The sequence below is a fragment of the Leuresthes tenuis genome, unplaced genomic scaffold, assembly GCF_036924035.1.
Source record: "Leuresthes tenuis unplaced genomic scaffold, fLeuTen1.0.hap1 SCAF_16, whole genome shotgun sequence".
Lineage (NCBI taxonomy): Eukaryota > Metazoa > Chordata > Actinopteri > Atheriniformes > Atherinopsidae > Leuresthes > Leuresthes tenuis.
In genome coordinates, this window is record NW_027325370.1 from 3,955,324 (window position 1) to 3,974,800 (window position 19,477).

General features: G+C 47.0%; 2 protein-coding genes across 3 annotated transcripts; both read right to left on the reverse strand.

The window, feature by feature from the left end:
- Positions 1-3,560: 3,560 nt before the first annotated feature.
- tasorb (transcription activation suppressor b) lies at positions 3,561-15,385 on the reverse strand. 2 transcript variants are annotated; one of them, XM_072366245.1, is made up of 23 exons: positions 14,976-15,385; positions 13,598-13,743; positions 13,330-13,422; positions 13,159-13,231; positions 12,973-13,064; positions 12,736-12,870; positions 12,537-12,661; positions 12,412-12,443; positions 12,139-12,244; positions 11,836-11,939; positions 11,543-11,652; positions 11,178-11,250; positions 10,990-11,064; positions 9,965-10,804; positions 9,275-9,585; positions 9,094-9,196; positions 8,142-8,989; positions 7,367-7,489; positions 6,532-6,691; positions 5,838-5,946; positions 5,569-5,747; positions 5,347-5,481; positions 3,561-5,246 (listed from the first exon to the last, which is right to left on the reverse strand). In XM_072366245.1, the coding sequence occupies exons 1-23, from the start codon at positions 15,277-15,279 to the stop codon at positions 4,024-4,026; spliced, it is 5,499 nt and encodes a 1,832-aa protein (XP_072222346.1). In that variant the 5' UTR covers positions 15,280-15,385; the 3' UTR covers positions 3,561-4,023. The 2 variants fall into 2 exon arrangements, with proteins under 2 accessions (XP_072222346.1, XP_072222345.1); XM_072366244.1 differs by having other exon boundaries at positions 3,561-5,249.
- Positions 15,386-16,274: 889 nt separating this feature from the next.
- On the reverse strand, positions 16,275-18,891 carry asb14b (ankyrin repeat and SOCS box containing 14b). Its single transcript, XM_072367144.1, has 9 exons — positions 18,746-18,891; positions 18,592-18,644; positions 18,369-18,500; positions 18,123-18,281; positions 17,779-18,024; positions 17,466-17,634; positions 16,854-17,388; positions 16,615-16,768; positions 16,275-16,534 (listed from the first exon to the last, which is right to left on the reverse strand). The coding sequence occupies exons 1-9, from the start codon at positions 18,868-18,870 to the stop codon at positions 16,356-16,358; spliced, it is 1,752 nt and encodes a 583-aa protein (XP_072223245.1). The 5' UTR covers positions 18,871-18,891; the 3' UTR covers positions 16,275-16,355.
- Between the last annotated feature and the right edge of the window lie 586 nt (positions 18,892-19,477).

A 19,477-nucleotide genomic window follows, 5' to 3' on the forward strand; every position in this document is an offset into this window, starting at 1 on the left:
ATGTAACTTCATGTATCATCAGAGACCGTCATGACCCATTGTTATTCACTGGTGTGATGAGTTGGGATCAGGTTTAAGCAGATTACTCCGAGGATAAAAAACAGGTGCTTTGTCAATTTCAGTGTTTTTAAGTCTCTTTAATCTGGTTGGGCTCTCTGACACACACTCTCACACGCACACACACACAGTTGGGCTGGGATTTATACTTTCTGATATGATTTGCACATAAGTAAAGCGCAGAGGACACAATGTGAGCATCTGATAACGTGTCCACAGGGGAACCTGGTTATGTAAGCTCAAAGCTGATTTAGAGAATCAACCAAAGCGTAAGAAGCATATCACAGTCAAAGCGTGAAGGTAGTATTCTGATGCCGTTTGAAGTACTTTTAATTATTAAAAAAAGAAGGCATCAATGCACACTTAATGATCATTTTTGTTCTATGTACCAGCTTTCTTTTCAACACCAAGTGATAGTCAGCAGACACAAATATGAGCATTCCAGCATGAACTCTTTCATTTATGCTGACATCCCCACATCAATATGCCATCCTCATAATAACACCGTAAAATCAAAGTGACATTTCCTTTCTACACAGAAAGGTACAAGCTTTTATGGCTCAGTCTGTACGCTGTGTGCAAATTATCCTCCAACGTCGCTCTAAGAAATTAGCCAGATGTAAATGAAGCACCCCTTGATCATTGAAAAGATGCCCCTCTCACAGGCACAACACTCCATCAGGCTTCAATTAAGACATGCACTTCCCTTCCCAGATTAATTGTTTTTCCTAGTTCAGCTGGGCTCCCAGGGATTTAAAACCATCTGAGTCGAGAATCTGATTACTGTGAAAGAGGAATAGCACAAGTTGAATTGTTTTTACAAGTGTTGGGCTGCTTTGACTGTCAGTACAGGCTATTACTGAGCTGTCAAAGCAGTCATCCTGCAGGAGTGGAAGCATCCAGCTGTGTCAGATACGTATGCATATTTTAGATTATATGACATCCTCATTTACAGGCCCCCAGGAGACCCAGTGTCACCTTAAAACTACCATTTAATTTCAACTGGACACCTAAATTGGAACATGAGCTTGGGAGACACACAAGACATTGACTTCAGTGCCGTCCAAACACCAGCTATGCTCCACCGTGAATCTCTCTGAAGCGCTAGGTCGATTGCTTCCAAAAAAGACCAAAACAAATTAAGACTGCTCCACCAGACAAAAGGCTGTTTATCATACTTCTGAACTGCAGGCCAGGTTCTGTGCTTCCAAAGCAGCATAAAGCAGCGGGATGTCAGACCTGAGTCTGTCCTAGAGCGCTGTGGGGAGCGTAGAACACGAACACCATCGGCCCATAAGTCATATTTCATTGCAAACAAACAAATAAGCGCATGCACTGATGCATTCTGATCTATGCCAGTCAGCACATTAGGAGCAGTCTCCTGGCTCATTCTCTCTGGGACAGTTATGTGCTTACAGAGCTGTAGTAAGTGGAATTTAGGTGGGTATTATAGGATTTGACAAGCAAAATGACTTCAAGTACTTTAAGTTTTACACTGTGACTCATCATGGCCACTTTTTTTTTTATTCTTTTACAGCATCCTCCTGTCTTTGTACTCATCCTTAGCATTCGATTCTTGTTGCTTCTTCCACTGGCTTCATTGCATGCTTTAGTTCTTGGAGGTTTCCTTGTTATTACCTGTCACACTTGTCCATTAAAACACAATTCTTTTGATTGGGATTTTAACTGCAGGGATTCATCTGGTCGGCTTGTATCGAATTCTCTGACAGACCGAGGGATGGTACAAAGGGTGCAGAGTGGTTTCAGGAACATACACATCATCCAAATGATTTCTTTTAAAACCAAGGCGCAACAAAAAGAAATGAAGCCTCCTGGGACTACTGAATCACTGACGCTCCAACAGCTTGAAAAATGATTTCCTTCCAGACGTAAAAAAATATATAAACGCATCTTCCAGAGATTTGAGTTTTTCACCTCACTGACTTCATCTCAAGCGATGAGTCATCGAGCAGAGACCGCCCAACTCACCTTAAAACACAGCCACCAGGAGGTGAGGCCAAGTCATGAAGAGGACCGTTGGGGGGGGCAGAGGGGCTTCTGGACGGGAGTGAAGGCTGCCATTATCCCCCAGCAGCTGCAGATGGCAACAACCTCGTATGCTGTGTCACATATAAAACTAAATAATTCTTTAAAATAAACCATGATTTATTAATGAATCAAATGTTAATATTTTTTTTTATGCAGAAGCCTATCCCAGCTGAGATGGAACGAGTTACAGCTGCACAGGTGTCACCAGTTTATTACAGACAGACTGAGATGATGTGGACACATTCTGCAGTTTTGAACGTTGCGCTCTTATCACTAGTTTCACTACTTTAATTTTTATATTACAGCGTATGTAGACAATAAGTTCCTTTTTTCATGGCACTGAATTGGCATCCGTCAAAGGAAGACGCAAAAGTACCGTTTCTACAGGAATGAGGGCCCTGTGTCGGATATAAAAATGTAAATTTGTTCGATTATATTAGATTTTTTTTTTTGGAGCTCATGGATTCATGGTTATGTTCAATTTTATGACTCTTCTCTGATTTTTGCAGCTGATACAATTATCTAAATTGACATTATCCTACATGTTTAGAGAGTAAATGTCCTGATGATGGGACTTAATTCACCTGAAATCCAGTAAAGGCTCCAGGACCAAAAACAGGCCTCCATAATACATGTTAAATGCAACATTAAAGTACCTGTAAACTGCATGTGCAGGGAAATATTGCTGCTATTTAAGAATTCTAATAATGACTTACCTCAACACAACATATTTGCATGTTTCAGCTACAGCCAACTCACTGCTGTGGTTGAATTAACAGTGTTTTTCTGTCCTGGTCAGTAAGGTCTGAGCTTCCTCCTCCTGTTTGAGTTCACTTAAATCAGCTGGCCTGCATTTCTGGTGAGTGCTCCAGGTTTAAATCGTGTGGAGAAGGCAAGGACTAAAAAACAAAAACCCGTTTCTCACATTGTGGTGAAATGGCGCCCTCTGGTGTTTATTCCAAGGAGCTACTCCGCTGGGCCACTGAATTGCTAGATTACGCTCTCACAGGGAGAGCAGCAGCCCTCCTAATGACTGCTGCAGTTGTGGTAGATTTAAAGAGCCAAATGCACTCAGCGTGGAGCCTCAATATTTTAAAGTGCTGCATTTGCAATAAAGCGTTCAACACACAGTTTACACAGCAGAAGAACTTACTGCAGAGCTTCCGTCATGATCTGAAACGCTTTCCACAACACTGTAAAAATGCCTTTCATCTGCACAATAACATCCTTTGATCCATTATGTTCGTATTCAGGAACTTCATCTCGTTTCGCTCACAGTGCTCTTTATTCTACTCTTCTTTGTGATGTTGAACCATCGTTATCGTTCCCCTGTAGCTAATTGGAGTGGTGGGCGGCTTTTTTTCTGCTTCGTGAAATGACAGCGAGGAAATCCGACTTCAGTTTTTCTTTTCTTTTAATGGTTTGCTTGACGCCGTCAAACTCATAACACAAACAATATTTGAAATGTTTTATTTTAATAGAATTTTTTTGGACAACCAAATATGTAAAATAAAAAAAAAAGAAAACCAACAGCAAAAGTGAAATTTCATTCACAAGGTTTTTTTTTTTTTTCCTTAAAAAAATATCAGCCATTCCCCTTGTTCACAAACCGTTTCAAAACTGCAACAAACAGAAATAACATGATCAAATCTGAGAAGCTGGAAGGCCATTAACATTTGTTGGCAAATATAAATATAGTGGTTTGAACAGGGTCTCACATGGAAAGAGTGTACAGACAGCTTACACAACAGGACGCTCGGCTCTGCCCGTATCAATTTTTATTAATGTAGAAAACCAGGATCCTTATTTTACCGACTTAAATCAATGTATTTATGACAAGGAAATATATACATTCAGACAGCTCTAATAGTCTCTGGTTTATGTCATTTGCATTGCCCTTTTGATCAAGTTGATTGTCTATTCAGGGGCATAATTGTGAGTGTATGTGTAGTCCGTGTAGTAATTCTGTGGCCCACCCCTGCCTACCGGGTAACCCCAGGAGCAGGGCCCACCTCCAGTCCCATCCCTCAGTTCGTGTCCTCGTCCTAGCCGAGGCCAAAGTCCTAAAGGGGGGGGTCCTCTGCTTCGGTAGCTCCCTAAAGAACCAGGACCCAAAGCCCCCCGCATAGGCCCATGGTCCATCTGTCCGGGGATGCCACCTATACAACCATATCCGACACCTCCCATTGGATGGGGAGGCATCTTCGGTCTGAGTACAGAGCCTCCCCTGGGTACCGTGGGAATACCCATGGAAGCTCCGTGGCTGTCAGCGCAATTCACCTGAGTCCTGCCCCCCCGACTACCGGGGGTGCTGCCTAAATGCATCTCCCCAGTTTTACAGAGAACGCTGGGGTCCACTGGTGCAGACGTGACCACACCGTGGCTGCTGGCAGTCTCGCAAGTGCTGGTCCCTGCTACCCCCCATACAGCTTCCCCGTGGCCGCTGAGTGTCCTGTCTTGCTGTGTGGGGGGTGCACTTGCATTTTTAGGAATACCAGCCATGAAAGCGGGCTGGGCTGGGTCGCTGTGGAGGGCTGTGGTGTGCGGGGAGGTCCCGGCAGCCCCAGCGTCCGACCCATATGTCCGACCCAGCATCATGAGGTGAGGTGGAGGGGGAGGTTTGACCTCCAAGGGGAGGGAGGCCAGGTTGGCCAGGGGTCCTGCTGTGACCATGACAGGCGGGGTTGGAACTGCAGAGGAGGATGTGGTCAGGGGACGGTACTCCTGATCCTGGGTGCTGCTGCAGGGTGAGGCGGAGTATGCCGGCGAGGCCGTATAGCTAGAAGAACCAGTGTAGGATGACCACGGGGCAGAGGGACACAGGAAGCTCTGGTGGGGATTTACAGGAAAGCCTCCTGGAGACAGGCTGCCAATGTCTGCGGAGCCTAAGCCAATCTGGTTGGTAGCTTTGAACTGAGAGATGGCCGATTTGAGCGCATTGCAGTCAGACAGCGCCGTACTCTCAGGGGTGGCATGCTGGTTCGGGAGCGGAGGACGGAACTCCTCCATCTCCGGTGGGGGCGGCAGCGGAGGCTTTTCCTGCTCAACCTCTTCTATCTGCTGTGAGGGATCCGATGCGGCTGGTTGCTCGCCATCATCAGAGTCTAATGACATGTCCTCTTCCACGCACTCATCATTCACTACTGGCAGAGCAGGAGAGGAAAGAAAGGCAGAAACAAAGATATCATCAACCACTGAACACACCGATATCCACAGATTCTTCCTGATGATTCCACTCACCAGTCGATGGTGGTGTTGGAAGCTCGTTCTGATTAATGGATCCTATCAGACTGTGAAAACCGCTCATCACATCGTCAATGCTCGCTATCACTATTCCATTTCTGGAATACTGCAGGAACATTTCAAACGGCCTCTCTGTTTAAGGAGAAAAGAAAGTAAGAGTTAAAAGGGATCAAGGAAAGAAAATGAGAGCAATAACAGATACAGTTACCCACATCCTACCTGTGAGGAAGATGAGGTGGCGCTGTTGTGTGTGCTGAGCTTGCAGTTTGATGAGGCATTCCAGGTCCGGAGCCTGCCGTGACTGCGTGTCACACTCGTGATACGGGAGGAACTCCACCAGATGCTTCTTCTGATAGGCAGTCAGCAGGTTTAACAGTCCCATGGCGTTAGTATTTAACCTTAGAGAGAAAACAAATCTTCAAACACTGCTATGGCAGAATATTTTCATGCCATTGCTACTATTTGGGATGATCCACTCAGATACTGACCTTCCGAGCTCTTTCAGCTTCTTTTGGGACTTGCAGTGCACCTTCCACTGCCAGGGGTGTTCAGGGGTGCTCTGCTCCTCCAAGAACTTGAGCAGCCCCTGCAAACGATCTGAAGAAAGGAAGCAACACAAAAGAAAAGATGTAACAACTAAACCTGCTGCAGACTCTGCTCAACGGTGAGCTTTAATACAGAGAATGCATTTAGCGTGTCATCGTGCGTCAACCTTAAAGAAATCTGACAGTAGAAATATGTGCGCTGCATCTTTAACATCTGAGGCTACATCCAGCTCCACCTCTCTCACACAGCTCTAATTCTCTCAGTCTGAAACGGAGCCAGATAGTGAACTCTGCTATTAACTCAACACCTGAAGCACAGCGGCTACTGCTCCTGAAGCTCAGCGGCTACTGCTCCTGAAGCTCAGCTAACACTAACATAGCTCCACTGTAGCCAACCATCGCTTTACAAATTGTATGCATTTTTCGAACAAACTGGGGAGGAACGCAGCATTATATCCCATAGTAATCATGCTCTTCCTTTGTTATGACAGAAGAAGACTTGATCCATTTTTTTAGCGTCGTTAATTTGCACGAACATGACTCTGGGGCTGACGATAGGGCTAAAATGTTCCTCTGGGGCTCAGTTATCACTTCAGGAACGCTTCCAATAGATCCTGCAGAGAAAAGGAAAACTTACCCTGTGTGATGAGATCAGGGTTGAGGACGAACTCATCAGACACCATGAAGCCCCCGGACACAAACAGCTCGTTGTACGTGTGGTTCTTGACGTCGTCCAGAGTGTCCACACCGGCAAAGCTCACCGACGGCAGTTTCTTCAAAGACACCAGAGCCGGAATCTGCCCAGCGACGAGAGGACGTTCATATTCATATTAAAACTTCAGTCATAACCAGAACATAAATGTCACAGCGGCTCATTTAAGGTTCTTTTTGTCCGAACATCTTAGTCACAGAGACTCTTATCCCAACCGATCAGGAAGGCATATGATTGAGTCCATGTGGCTCCTCCATCACTTTCACAGCGTGTGAATGACTGTATGCCATCACTTTAACAGATGGAGGAAGCCATCAATGTTAATAATGTATTGTAAAAGAGCCATAAAGAGCCTTCTTTAGCGGCAGCAGGAATATGACTCCTATTACCGATGCTATGGCCCCCAGAGAGGTCGGATCCAAACATCATTGATTCAGGCAACAATTACACTCAGCCACAGAGGAAACCAAGAGGCTAAATCAAAGAAAAAGCCCCTGAAGATGCTTGAACAACAGACCTGCCAAGAATCTTGAAAAATTGTGGGTGAGTGCACCTTAAAGTGCCGTTATGAAGGATTATCACAGCACAGCAGCTGATATACTGATTTTTTTCCTCTGCCTTTAGTGGCCAAAACGTCTTCACTCGTGAGAATTGAAGGAAATATGTAAATAACCTGGAAAAAACCCCCACTTGTGTTCAATGGCAGCCTGAGCTATAGACCGGCGCTGAGAGGACGGGACGGGACAGGACTGTACCTTACCTTGTGCACATGTGCAGCAATGTCCTCATTCCTGATGATGATGAGGAGCTTATCCAAACTGCTGCTGTTTTCTAGAAATGTCTGCGGGCTGCACTCACTGTTGCCAAGACTTTTCAAGTACTCCTTTGAGACAGAAGGGAAAGACATAATTGTTAGAGATGGAGAGAGGAATGTGTCCCCCTCTCTTACACATACGAGCGCTGAATGACCGACAAATCCAGGAGAAAGCGAAGCACCGGGTCCGGAACCATTGGGGAGGGTAAAAAAAAGAAAAGAAAAGGGGGCTACTGCATAGTCTCACTAATGATGTGCACTTTTCCTCTCCTAAACTTCATTTAAAGGGAAAAAAACAGGAGAAAATTAATGTAAAAACTACGTGGAGAACGCTGTAATGACAACATTAGGACTACAGGTGCTTATATTCAGTTAATCTTACACTTCTATTCCAGATAAATTTACATTTATTTTTAGAAAAACTGGGATAAAGAGAAACTAACAGTTTCAATTTTCTTGTTTTATGCAACCAGTTAAAAGAAGCAAATCTTAACAGCTAAGAAGTCCAAACAACAAGGCAATTTTTCTTCTAGTTTATCTAGATCGGTTCTGGTTTATACACCTAAAGACTTTATTGTTTGATCTTCTGCAGACATAAAACAAGCAATTTAAATAAGTCACTTTTTTTGGCATTTAACAAACAAACTGGAACAGTAATAACAGAAAGCCAACGGTCGATCGATAACCTTGTCTCAGGCCACACTGGAACCTGCCACTGTACCTTGATCTCCTTGCAGACGGTGCTCTCCTCCCCCTCGTCCCCGGAGTAGATGTAGAATTTAACGGTGTTCTTGGTGACATCTTTAAAAATCTCCACCAAGCTGCTGAAAACCTCAGGTTTCAGCTGACCTATGAGGCTGCCCGCCAGCAGGTTGGACCCGCTGCCAGGAGCGGCCTTTTGAGAGTTCAGCTCTGGAGAGTCTGGTGTGACTTGAGAGGGAGAGTAAACGTCTCCCGCCGGCTCCGCTGACGAAGCTTCCGTTTTAGCCTTCGTGGATGGCGAATCTTTGCTGTTGCCCGTTTTACCGCCTTGGGAAGAAGCGGTGCCCTTTGAGAGCGAGGGCTCCGCTTTAGTTTTGGAAGTGTGGACGGGCGCTGGGGGTGGGGTTGTAAGACTAGATGTTGTCAGTGGGGGGGGTGGAGAGGAGGCCGCGGAGGGAGCAGGTGGAGCTGGGATCAGCTTGTCCATCTTCTCACACAGTGCTTCCACATACCCCTGGATAGAGACGGGGGAGACGTAGGGCACAACAAAGTCTGAGAAGCAGCTGTTGGGCTGCCAGCAGCTGCGCAGGGGTAACCGCGGGGGGAGCTGCGAGGTGTAGCAGATGTGCCGGGTCTGCATGATGTTCTTAATGTCAGAGGTGAGGCTGTGAAGTTCCTGGTTTATTATGGTATCCAGGCTGATGGAGGGCCTGAAGGCCACCTCGTCTGCAAGCGTTAAAGTGGGAGCGGTTGCCTTTACTTCCAGAACTGCAGGCGTCCTCGGCTCTGGGTCGCTCTCTGGGGCTGGCACGGCCTCCTGCTCAGGCTTCGGCTCAGCCTTTGGCTCAGGAAAAGGCTGTGCTTTGTCTGGAGGAAAGCACACAGGAAATCTGTCACAGTGATGCCTTGTTAACCTCATCCAAGCACGCCTACAAGGGAAAAGCCTGTGTGAAGCACACACTCTGAGGTACCTTCATTGGTGGGGATATCCCCGGGTGGGATGTCTGAGGGGGGCGCTTGCTCTGGTGGGGAGCCAAAGCTGAATGGGCTATCAGGGCTGCAGTCCATATCCTCCTGAACAGAAAACACAAGTAGATATTCTTTTAGGTCTGTAACCAAGCTTTGGAGGCAAAACATTCTCCCAACTCTCACCTCTGTGTAGTTCGTTTGTGATGCTGGTTCGTTCGCCTTCCCGAGAGCTGGGTCGGGCGGGACCGAGTCCACTCTCGCTGGCCCTGTGGAGGATTCACCGTGGTTCGCCGGCACAGACATGGAACCCTGAGCCACGGCTTTGTTGAGTGTGGCCAGGAGGATTTTGAGAAGGCGCTGGGTCTCGTTGACGGCGGAGGCGTTGGCGTTGCCGCGGGCCCTCAGGTCGGTGTCATAGATGCCCATGCTTTCCATCACTGCTGTCAGACTGTCGCTCTGCACAACCTCATCTCCAATGTCGTCTGCCTGGGCCACTAGCAGGACACAAAATTGGAGGCATTTGCTGAATTTGATTTATCTGTGTGGCGTAACATCAAATCAGTATCCAAAAAGCTCTTTTTTTGGACAGAATGTGCAGACGTGTGCGTATTCTTGACAAAAAAAATGCCATTTCACATTTTTCCAGGATCTGAAAGTAGCTGTTGCCCTGATGAATAGAGTATGAGTAGCAACCGGTGTTAGCAACACAAAAAACTCACTGAAACCGTTAAAAATGAATGCAAGTTATTCAATTACTGAGAGCTAATCAGACTGTGCTGAGAGGCAAATGAAACATTCCTCCCTGTGGTGGAATTAACTCCAAAGGCAAACAGAAATACATTAAAATATCCAAGTAGATGCTGCTGAACTCACCTCTGCTGGGTTCCCCGTTGCTCAGATGCTCTGTGCGTTGGTGTTTGTTCGCGCCTCCTCTTTCATCTCCTTCAAATTTCCTTTTCAGGCTGTTTGCGTCCCAGGCTCCGTCCTCTCCCCGATCCTTCCCAGGATCCTTCACAAGTGCTTTCTTATGCAGCTGGATCAGCTTAAGAAGCTGTTTCATCTTGTCTTTATCGTACTCGTTTTGGGACAGCCGCACCTTCTGGGGCTGGGGCTGAGGCTGGGGCTCAACCTGGGACTTGGGTTGCAACTGGGCACCGTTTGAATGGGCCAAGCCGAGCCTCTGCTTGCTGCTGTCAGGGGACGGCTTCTCCTGGGCTGTCCTCTCCTGAGATAGCCTTTCTGCAGGTCTATCTGCTCTGTCCGAGCCCCTGTCTGAGCCGCCCCAGTCAGAAACGGGGCTGTATTCCACTGGGGCCGGCGCAGGGATAGGTGCAGGTATGGGGACAGGGTTCCGTATTCGTTCAATGATATCCTTCGTTTTGTTCAGAGGTAATACGTAGTTAGAGGGGTTGTGGATGTAAGATCGCAGCACTGCATCCATGTTAAATTTAGGTCTGGGCACAGGGAGAGGGCTCAACCTTTCGTCCACGTTATGTTTATAGTCAGGCAGGACAAAGGGCCGCACCGTCCCTGAATCCATGCGAGTTAGGTATTCGGCGGCCTGGCGCTCCACCCCAGAGCTCAGGTCCTTACCCGGGTTTGGACGCAACTTAAACAGAGCATAGTGCAGTGCAGGGATGAAAGACTCCATGGAGGACAGCATCGCTGGTTGGTGCTCCACCGTCAGCGGGTCTGGCTCAAACTGCCGCGATGCTACGATGAAATGAGGGACATATGTTAGTGCCACACAGGGCCAATCTGCAGGGGCCGCAGAAAGGGTCGCTTTCAGAAAGGAGGTAAGAAATATGAACCGTGCTCTAACAAAGCGATGTAGTTTCATGTTTAATGCAGATGCTGGCACTCAGAAACGGGACATGGAGACAGTGAATATTACTTACCATACTTGACAACCATCCTCGACTCCTGAAAGATGAATAATGCCTGTAGCTTCTTCTCAACCCGCCCCCGTCGCTCTAAAAGACAAACAGCAGCCTTTTTTAAAAAGCAGAACCCTCACAGGAGGCAACAAGTAGGTGGTTCAACTGACACACCAGAAAATTAGGTCAAAGGAAAAGCTTTCTGGCACCTTTCGACTCAACCATCTGAGCGGAGGACAACAGGAAGAGAAAGCCCCTGTCGAACAAGGACTTCACCAGCACCTGAGCGGGGAGAGCAGACACCAGGTCACATGAGGAGGGCAACACCAGCCTGATGCTGGACACGTTTTCACTCATTCGTGTGTAAAAATGTATTTCATCCAGTTCGGGAAGGTTTTCACCACAATAATGAGTTTATGGAACATAGTCCTGGTTCATTACTTTAAAACGAGACGCACTTACTTCTGTTCCCTCTCCATGAACTTATTTCCTTTCTTAATCTTTAATGGGGTCATTTAGTGTGTTTCGCTAAAAATGACTGTGGGAACTTCTCCATCACAGGCAAGTGACTCACCATCCGGTCCCGCTCCAGCTTGCTGACCAGCGCTGCCAGGCTGCCACTGGCTGCTTTGCCTTTTCCATCCACCACTTCAAACAGGCTGCAGGACATCCCACACTTCATCACTGCAGACAAAAGGAAGGAAGGGAAAAGAGCGTAGGTTGAGATAGCTCAGAACTTCATCTGGGTAGGTATTTATATTCCTTTTTAAATGATGCATTTCAACAAAGCTGCAACTGTGTAACATGGGGCATCGGATGAAAGTGCTGCCCACATGCCCAGGGTTTGTTCCCCACTAAGAGACTGACCTTCCCGTGAGACACTGTAGGTGTCCCAGGAAAAGAGCACGGAGGGAATCTTTCTCTTCACCTGCTCCAGCTGCATGCCCCGGTTCATCTCCAACTTCTCAGGTCTGCAGAAGAGATTTAACAGTCAGCTTTCATAACAGACTCTTTATTGCACAGGCGAGCTCTAATTGTACCCTCTCACTTACATGATGTGTGTCGTGTTAAAGTTCAGCACATAAAAACACGTTCAATGATTAACAGAGGAAATGCCTGCAGCACGCTGGGATGGAAGCGGGACAGCGACAGACTCGAGGTTTTACTCACAGTTTGAAAGGAAGGTAGGGACGCGAAAAGGAACGTAAACAGATTGGGAACAGCTCCTGGTCCTTGTTCACGAGTGGCCCGCTCCACACAGTGTAGCAGCTCTTCCCTGGGACAGCAGCACAGTTCAGAGGAGACATGAAACAAAGAGAAAGCAGAACCAAAGCGTCTCACCATGTTTTAGCAGGTGGAGGTGGGGCGCTAATAATAAACTCTTAGCTGTGATACTGGTTAAAGAGGGAGCTTAATGAGTGAAAAATACACGATAAAGTTTACCTCTGCTTCCTTCAGGGGAAATAGTGTTAAACCTGTGCAAATAAAAGAAAAAAAACAGTCAGTTTACACAGTGAAGATGCTGCACGTGCACGCTGAGCGCCACCATCTCCTGCAGGATCACACACCTGTGTGCAGTCATAGGAGCTGCCGCAGCCTCCTTGCCTTTGTACTGGAAGGAAACCACAGCGTAGGGGCACACGTGTCTGGGCCGCGCCTTGATCTCATCAAACGCAAACTCGAAAAAATATTGCTGCCGAGACACAGAGATACTTCAGAGAAATGCACCCACAAGCCATGAAAGATGGGCGAGGAGCCGGCGCTTACCTGCGTGAGCTCGAACGCTCTGTAAGACAGCAAAGACGTGACCCTGTTGGCACTTTTGGACAGGTGACAGTCAAACTTGGGGGAAGGTTCAATAGTGTTTTTTGGCATGTTCTCGTGGATGTGCTTCATTCGGCCCTGTGGAACAAAACATCGGTTGCCATGAGCGCCACCGGAAGGTGTCAACATTACAACGTGGGGGGGGGGGGGGGGGGGGGGGGGGGGAGAAGCAGACCGTACCCTCATCACTTTAAAAATGATCATGTCTCCAAACGAGCCCACTTCAAAGGGATTGATTTGTAATAAATCGGAGTATTTGGAGAGGTAAACGCCTGCAGCGACAATGAACAAAGGTTAGGGAAACTGTGGCTGCAGCAACTCAAACACGTCTCCCCATGAAGGGCAACACAGAAGAGACCAGCTTACCCATCGATGGATTTCCTAGTGTAGTAATCCTACAGTGTCCAACGGACAGACCCTTTTCGCAGATCCACTGGAGCTAGATCCAGAAAAACAAAGCTCAGATTCATGTAGAAACGCCATCCAACTTTTCAAAGAAACCTTTACGTGCATGCGGGGCTTTGCAAGCCAGCCAACCTTGGATTTGTCTGGGAAAAGGAAGCAGTACGACTCAGTGAGCTCTTGCTCGGTCCGTCCCTCCTGTTTCATCTCCCTCCGCTTCTCGATGAACTGACAAACGGGCAGCAGACAGTAAATAAGACAACAGTCTGAACCAGAAGCATCCCAGAAAGTGCAACCCGGGAGGGCAGCGAGCTGAAAAAGACTCAGCCCTCCTGTGCCGGTTTAAGATCTCAGCTGCGGAGACTGCAGCCAGCAGTTTGACTTGAATGAGTCGGCGACTAACCTCTTTCTCCAGCAGCTCGTTGTGAATGAGCCTGGCCTTGCAGTAGGAGAAGGTTCCCCGCGACGACGCCTCCAAGTAAAACGAGGAGATGATCTTCACGAGGTCCTCAAACTCCCGACTTTCAGGGGGCAGAAACTGGTACAAGCCTGCACACACACACACAAACACAGGGAGTTCGTTGGTTTGGGAGACGCAGGAGCAGCAAAGGCAGCTTTTCACGTTAACCTGCGGCAGACTTCTCTGACTGAGCTCAACTCCAAAGTGCACGACTCTTCGTTAAAATACAAATCGCACGTCAACGCAAAAAAAACCCACAATGTCCAAAAGAAAGTGACGTGAACTGTAGCATGCAGACAAAAATACATCTTTTTCTGTCTGCGTTTACATCAGTTCAGCAAAAGTATCCCCAGAAAATGTGTGAGGGTGAAGGACCAGTTAGGACGACTACAGCCTGCTGCACAGGCGACCAAGCCTCTTACCAGACTTTATTCACATATTAGTTCATCCAAACACATGCAAATGACTGAAACCACCTCCGGCTGTCAACAGGCAACCTGGGTGGAGCTTCATCTGCCTCCAGCTGTGGGTCGACAGGTAGCCTCCCTCCTTATGTGGGAAAAAAGGGTGAAAGCAGGCCAGCAGAGTGGCACAAAGCCGAGTCAGCCTCACAGCTAACGAAAAGGAGAGGATAACTGCACATGGCTGCTTGTTAGAGACTAAATGTGAAATCCAGGCTACTTCATCTGAGCTTTCCTCATGTAGTGAAACTGTAGCACTTGATGTGGAGCCTGGCAGCAACCTGCATGGTGGGATCTCTGGGGGGAGTGCTGGAGTGAGGTGTGCAGGTTCAGGGGTGCTCTGAAATAGAAGTGACAGAAAGTTGGGGGACAGGGGGCGGGCTGTGAGAACAGTTTGAATGGACGGGTGGGGTGGATTAAACCATGCCCTTCACTGAGGTCAAAGAGACACCCACATGTTGTCAGGTGATGGCTGCAGCGCGCTCATGGCTCCTGCTGCAGCATTCACTCGGACCATGGACCCGGAAAAGCATGTGGAACCCAAACAAGGTGGGCTTTAAGATGGTCAGTCCTCAAAAGTGCCGCTTTCAGGCGCCTTCTGCAACGCTGCTGGCCGCTGGTAACCCGAGCCTACCCACCAAAGCCAGCGTTATGTCTGCAAACGCCGCGACCCCAACCAAGAGCACCCGTGTGCTTACACAGCAGGACGGTAATTTAAGCACGACCCGGGATCCCTGCGAACATTTCCCGAGAAACTCACCCCAGCAGAACCAAGCAGCTAGCTAACAGGCTAGCAACATGCAGCAGAATTATAAAAGACAGGACAGGCTCTGTTCAAAATAGCAGCGATATGGCACCACCTTTCCGTTCTCTTGTCTTCCTCGGGATTTGGAAATTTCTCCGTGGCAGCTCTTCGCTCGATCTCTGGGCCGGCGAAGGAGAGCTGCTGCAGCTCCGGGCGTCCGCCTGCACGCTCCTCCGCCGTTCAGGGGCTTCTTGTTCGGGCATTACAGTGTCTCCACATCCAGGCTGATCGCCATTTTGGTTGGCTGTGGCCGAGGTGGCGGCTGAATTCTTCTGGGGTTCGCCACCCTCCGTGTGCGGATCCCCCGTCTCGGTACATTCTGAGTCCGTCTTTCCCACAGCATTGGGGTTCAGAGCCATCTTCGGGCACCGTGCGCGTATTAAGGGCAATGTAGCTCTGACGATTACGACGCCGCTTTACACACACACTCGACTCCTCACCCAGCCTCCGCCATTGTGAAAATGACGTACACGTTCTTCTCCACCACTGCAAAACGCTACCGTCACTGTTTACATACGAGAGAATCCGCGCCACCCAGTGGGTGACGGTGGAACTGCACCCGCTGGGGCGGTGATGGGACTGGAGGCACTTGTGAAAAGTTCAAATATTTCTTACATTTAACCATGCCAATTAAGAAAAAGATATAGGTTGCAAACAAATATGTAGAATATAGTAATGACACTAAGAATATCTAATTCAAATTGTATTTTTTTTCATACAAAAACTTTTATACATTGGTTTGAATTTTATAACACGGTTTAGGGCATATTTCACCACGTGTTTTCACCAAGTAAATTTAATAAATACATCAACTTATGTTAACTCCACTGTTGTCATCGTGTAATACTCCATTCTTCCACGTGGTGGTGACAAAGAGACAGTGGTTCCTTCATGCGTATTAATCATTCCCTGCTGTCTGCTTCAATAATTGTTTCTTTAAAATCTATACAATCAAATAAGTCACCATAACAACGAGGAAGCCTTACAGAGAGGTATCAGCGTCCATTTTATTTAATTTCCTTTATTCAGCCAGGAAGGTTCCTCTTCCAGGGAGTCTAGGCCAAGATGGCAGCATGGAACACATTTCATATAAAGGTTTCACATAAAAGGATGCAAGAGGTAGAAAGGACCATAACAACTAAATCCAACAAGTTTCTTTTCCAGTTAGAAAAACATAAAACAGCAATAGGTTTCCCCCAGGGCAGTTTCTAAAGTCCCTTTAAAAGTATGTGACGTAAGAGGGCTTGTAAGCTGATCTATTTTACAACATGTCAGAAGTAGCCTACATACTGGTTTTTATGCAAACAACACAGCCAGACAAAGAACATAAAATATTTTCAAAATACATGACAGAGGCGGAAGGCTAATGGGAGCTTATCAGAGGCACATTTGTCCTCCTATAACAGCAATATCTGTGACTTCTTTCACTGCGTTTTCACGAGGGGTTAACCACGCTGCCTCTGCTGTAAACATCAAATTCCTTGAAGCGAAGGTAATCTTTCAGACTGGGAGGAAGAGGAAGGAAGTTGATAAAAACTGGGGCTCTCAAGCGCAGAAGACTGAGATGCTCCCTTATCCGCAGCCGACACAGGTGCTTCAGGCTCCGCGCGTTTCCTGTCAGTCACACAAGTCAGTGAGTGCACATAAAGTTTACCACTACTCTGACACGTTCAAATAGAACTAATGATGCTTACTTTGAATGTGGCAGATTTCCGGCCACTGTGTCTGCTCCTGCAAGGTGTCCTTAAGTTTGGGGCAGAAGGAGACGTGGTCAGTGTAGTCCAGCATGATGAGCACCACCTGGGCAGATAAGTGGCTCAGCCATGACACGGTTATCACCTCACAGAACTAGAGCGGGACAAAGAAAGACACGGGACAGTCAAAGAGAAACCAGTCGTAATAACTAATTGTTTTTTTTGCCAGCTTGCCTCACCACCATGTCTTTGATGACTGAGGTCGTCCAAGGAGCGTAGTCATGGGAATTGTCCCCATATGGACAGTCAAAGCAGCGTTTAACATCATAGCCATGGTTCAGAATCATTCTTAGCATAACCTCGTCTTTCAAGGCATACTGTAGCGCTGAGGGGAAGTGAGTGGTGTTGACACGGGAGTAGTAGTTGACATTTGCCCCGTATTTCAGCAAGGTGTTAATAAGTTCGTAGTTGCCCTGTCTCAGAGCCACTTGCAAGCAGTTTATAGGATCCTGGTTCACCATTGCTCCAGCCTCTAACAGCAAGCGGGTACACTGGAGGTCATTGTTGGAGACGGCGAAAAAGAGGACAGACCTGCGCTCATCATCATAGCTGCTGCGCACTTTGGGGTGCAGCATGAAGTTTGGATCGTAGCCAGCCTTGAGTAGAATCTCCACACAATGGGCATGTCCCCCAGCTGCTGCAGAATGGAGAGGACTCATCCCACTTTCCTTCACAGCATGCAGCTTGGTCACTGGGATGAGGACTTCCAGCCCCCTGTCAGAAGAGACTTGATGTGAGAACATGTTATTAGTTGAAATTCTGTTTAAAAATTGTACTTGGATGTTCCTCACAATCTGTGTCCATGGTACGCCACGCGGTGAATCGGCAGGTGCCCGCTGTAAAGAGGTAGGTTGGGATCTGCGCCGTAGTCCAGCAGCAAGGAGATGATGTCGGGGTTTCCTGATGCTGCTGCTTCAAACAAAATGGTTCCTGAATCTGATTCAGACCACACATGGGCTCCTACAAAATAAATCAGACACTATTAGCACTAACATACGTATCTCTAGTTGGATTAAAGTAACATAAATATTCTGGACATAGATGATGACACATCTTGTCTGTGTAAATGTGTGTGTTTCAGTCGGTGGAAACAGACTTATTTACCTTTCTGTAACAAAATATCCACCACATTCAGATGTCCATTCTGTGCAGCCAGAGCCAGAGGAGTTTTCTTTTTAATGTCAAGTGCATTTGGGTTGGCGCCTGACTCTAACAGCAGGTACACAAAGTTCTCCAAACCTAAAAAGGCAGACTCGTGCACAGCTGTCCGGTTTAGAGGCCCTGCTTGGTCTATATTGGCATTGTAACGAAGCAAAAGTGTGGCCAAGTCATACTGGTCATTCAGAATAGCTTTTAGATGAGGAGCAGGTGAGAAAAGAGAAGAGTTAAATAAGTACATACAGTCAATGATTTTGATATATTTGTGAAATGAAATGTATTTTAGCTACCTGCCACTAACGGAGAATCCTGCTCATCATTCTGGACATCTGGGCTACAACCATTCTGTAGCAGGAATGTAGCGTTCTCTCTCAGTCCGTGGACCACAGCTAGAAACAGAGGCGTCTCACCTTTCAGAGTGCGACATTGAGCTGCTCCTGGGGGTGATGCTGCAACCCAAACACCCAGGCATGGGTCATCTATCAAGAATAAAAACGAGGACTCTTTACAGTGACACATTGTCATCTTGTTTTTACCTGAAAAGATTATCTCTAGTATTCCCTTTTTCTCCTGAGCTGCAGCTTCATGCAGGGGGATCCATCCTCGTTCATCAACCCTGGACAGAGTCTCAGGTTGCATAGCTAGTCGGTTCAGTGCTGCCTCATCACCTAAATATGAAAACAGGATTTTATAACAGGACTTCTGACCCTTTTCACAGCTCTCTGTATCAGCCTGGAGAAGTAAAAAAGGACACCTTACCCTCCTTGATTGCTTTGAAAATCTCATCAGGGTCTTCACTGGGTTTCAGATCTCTAGAAGGCAAGTAATCGTACAGAATAAGAATTCAACGAACAAAACATAAACAAAGAACGGAAAGATGTATGTTAACACGAGCTTGATAGGTTTTAATAACCTTGGGTTCAGTCCTTTAAGTTTTCTATATTGAATCAGACTTTGTTCAATTATATATTGCGTTGCCTCATCTTCATCCAAGTCGTCCTCCGACCGATCGAACTCGTCTTCGGTTTGCGTGCTCATCTGTTAGTCCAAAAAAGGTCTGTGTAGAGGGAGTTGCTATGAGGAGAAACATCCGTAAGGCAAACAAGACCATTAAATCTGGGACCTGAGAACTTACATTCCCGCTGCTGCACAGTTAATCAGGAGCAGTGACAGTCCATATGTCTTTGGCTTCAAAATGCCTTCAGGATATTGAATAAAACTATTCCTAGGCTGGGTTTTTGCCCCCAGCCTCTTAACTTTTTAAGCATACTCTCTGCATGCTCAGTGGAGAATTAACGATATCTCTCTCTCAGCATGATCAGAGATAAAGCATGAAGATTTATACCACACAAATGGCAACTGTGGGCATTTCCATACACGTTAATCTTTAAAGGTAGCGGTAGAAATGTCAGAAAAACTAACAAAGGCAACAAGAAGTTGAACAACACAGCATTTAATAGTAAAATCTGTAAGGAATTGTTTGCCTGATTATAAATTTCTTCATTGCAAAGGGTTTACCTTTAGTAAAATGGCTGTAGTCCCTGGGCAGTTTTCACACCGGTGTAGCCAGTGGGCTCCTCAGCACACACACACTGCAGTTATTCATAGTTCCTCTACTATAAATATCAGATCACGGGGTCTTCAC

Excerpts from the sequence above, each read along its gene's own strand:
- tasorb (XM_072366244.1), bottom strand. The coding sequence starts at position 15,279 with ATGGCTCTGAACCCCAATGCTGTGGGAAAGACGGACTCAGAATGTACC. Across the intron at positions 13,423-13,597 it reads ACGAGCTGCTGGAGAAAGAG|TTCATCGAGAAGCGGAGGGA; the intron begins GTTAGTCGCCGA and ends CCCGTTTGTCAG. Across the intron at positions 5,482-5,568 it reads CCACCTCATCTTCCTCACAG|AGAGGCCGTTTGAAATGTTC; the intron begins GTAGGATGTGGG and ends CTCCTTAAACAG.
- asb14b (XM_072367144.1), bottom strand. The coding sequence starts at position 18,870 with ATGAGCACGCAAACCGAAGACGAGTTCGATCGGTCGGAGGACGACTTG. Across the intron at positions 18,645-18,745 it reads CTTAAAGGACTGAACCCAAG|AGATCTGAAACCCAGTGAAG; the intron begins GTTATTAAAACC and ends CTTGCCTTCTAG. Across the intron at positions 18,282-18,368 it reads ACTAGAGATAATCTTTTCAG|CATCACCCCCAGGAGCAGCT; the intron begins GTAAAAACAAGA and ends TTTGGGTTGCAG.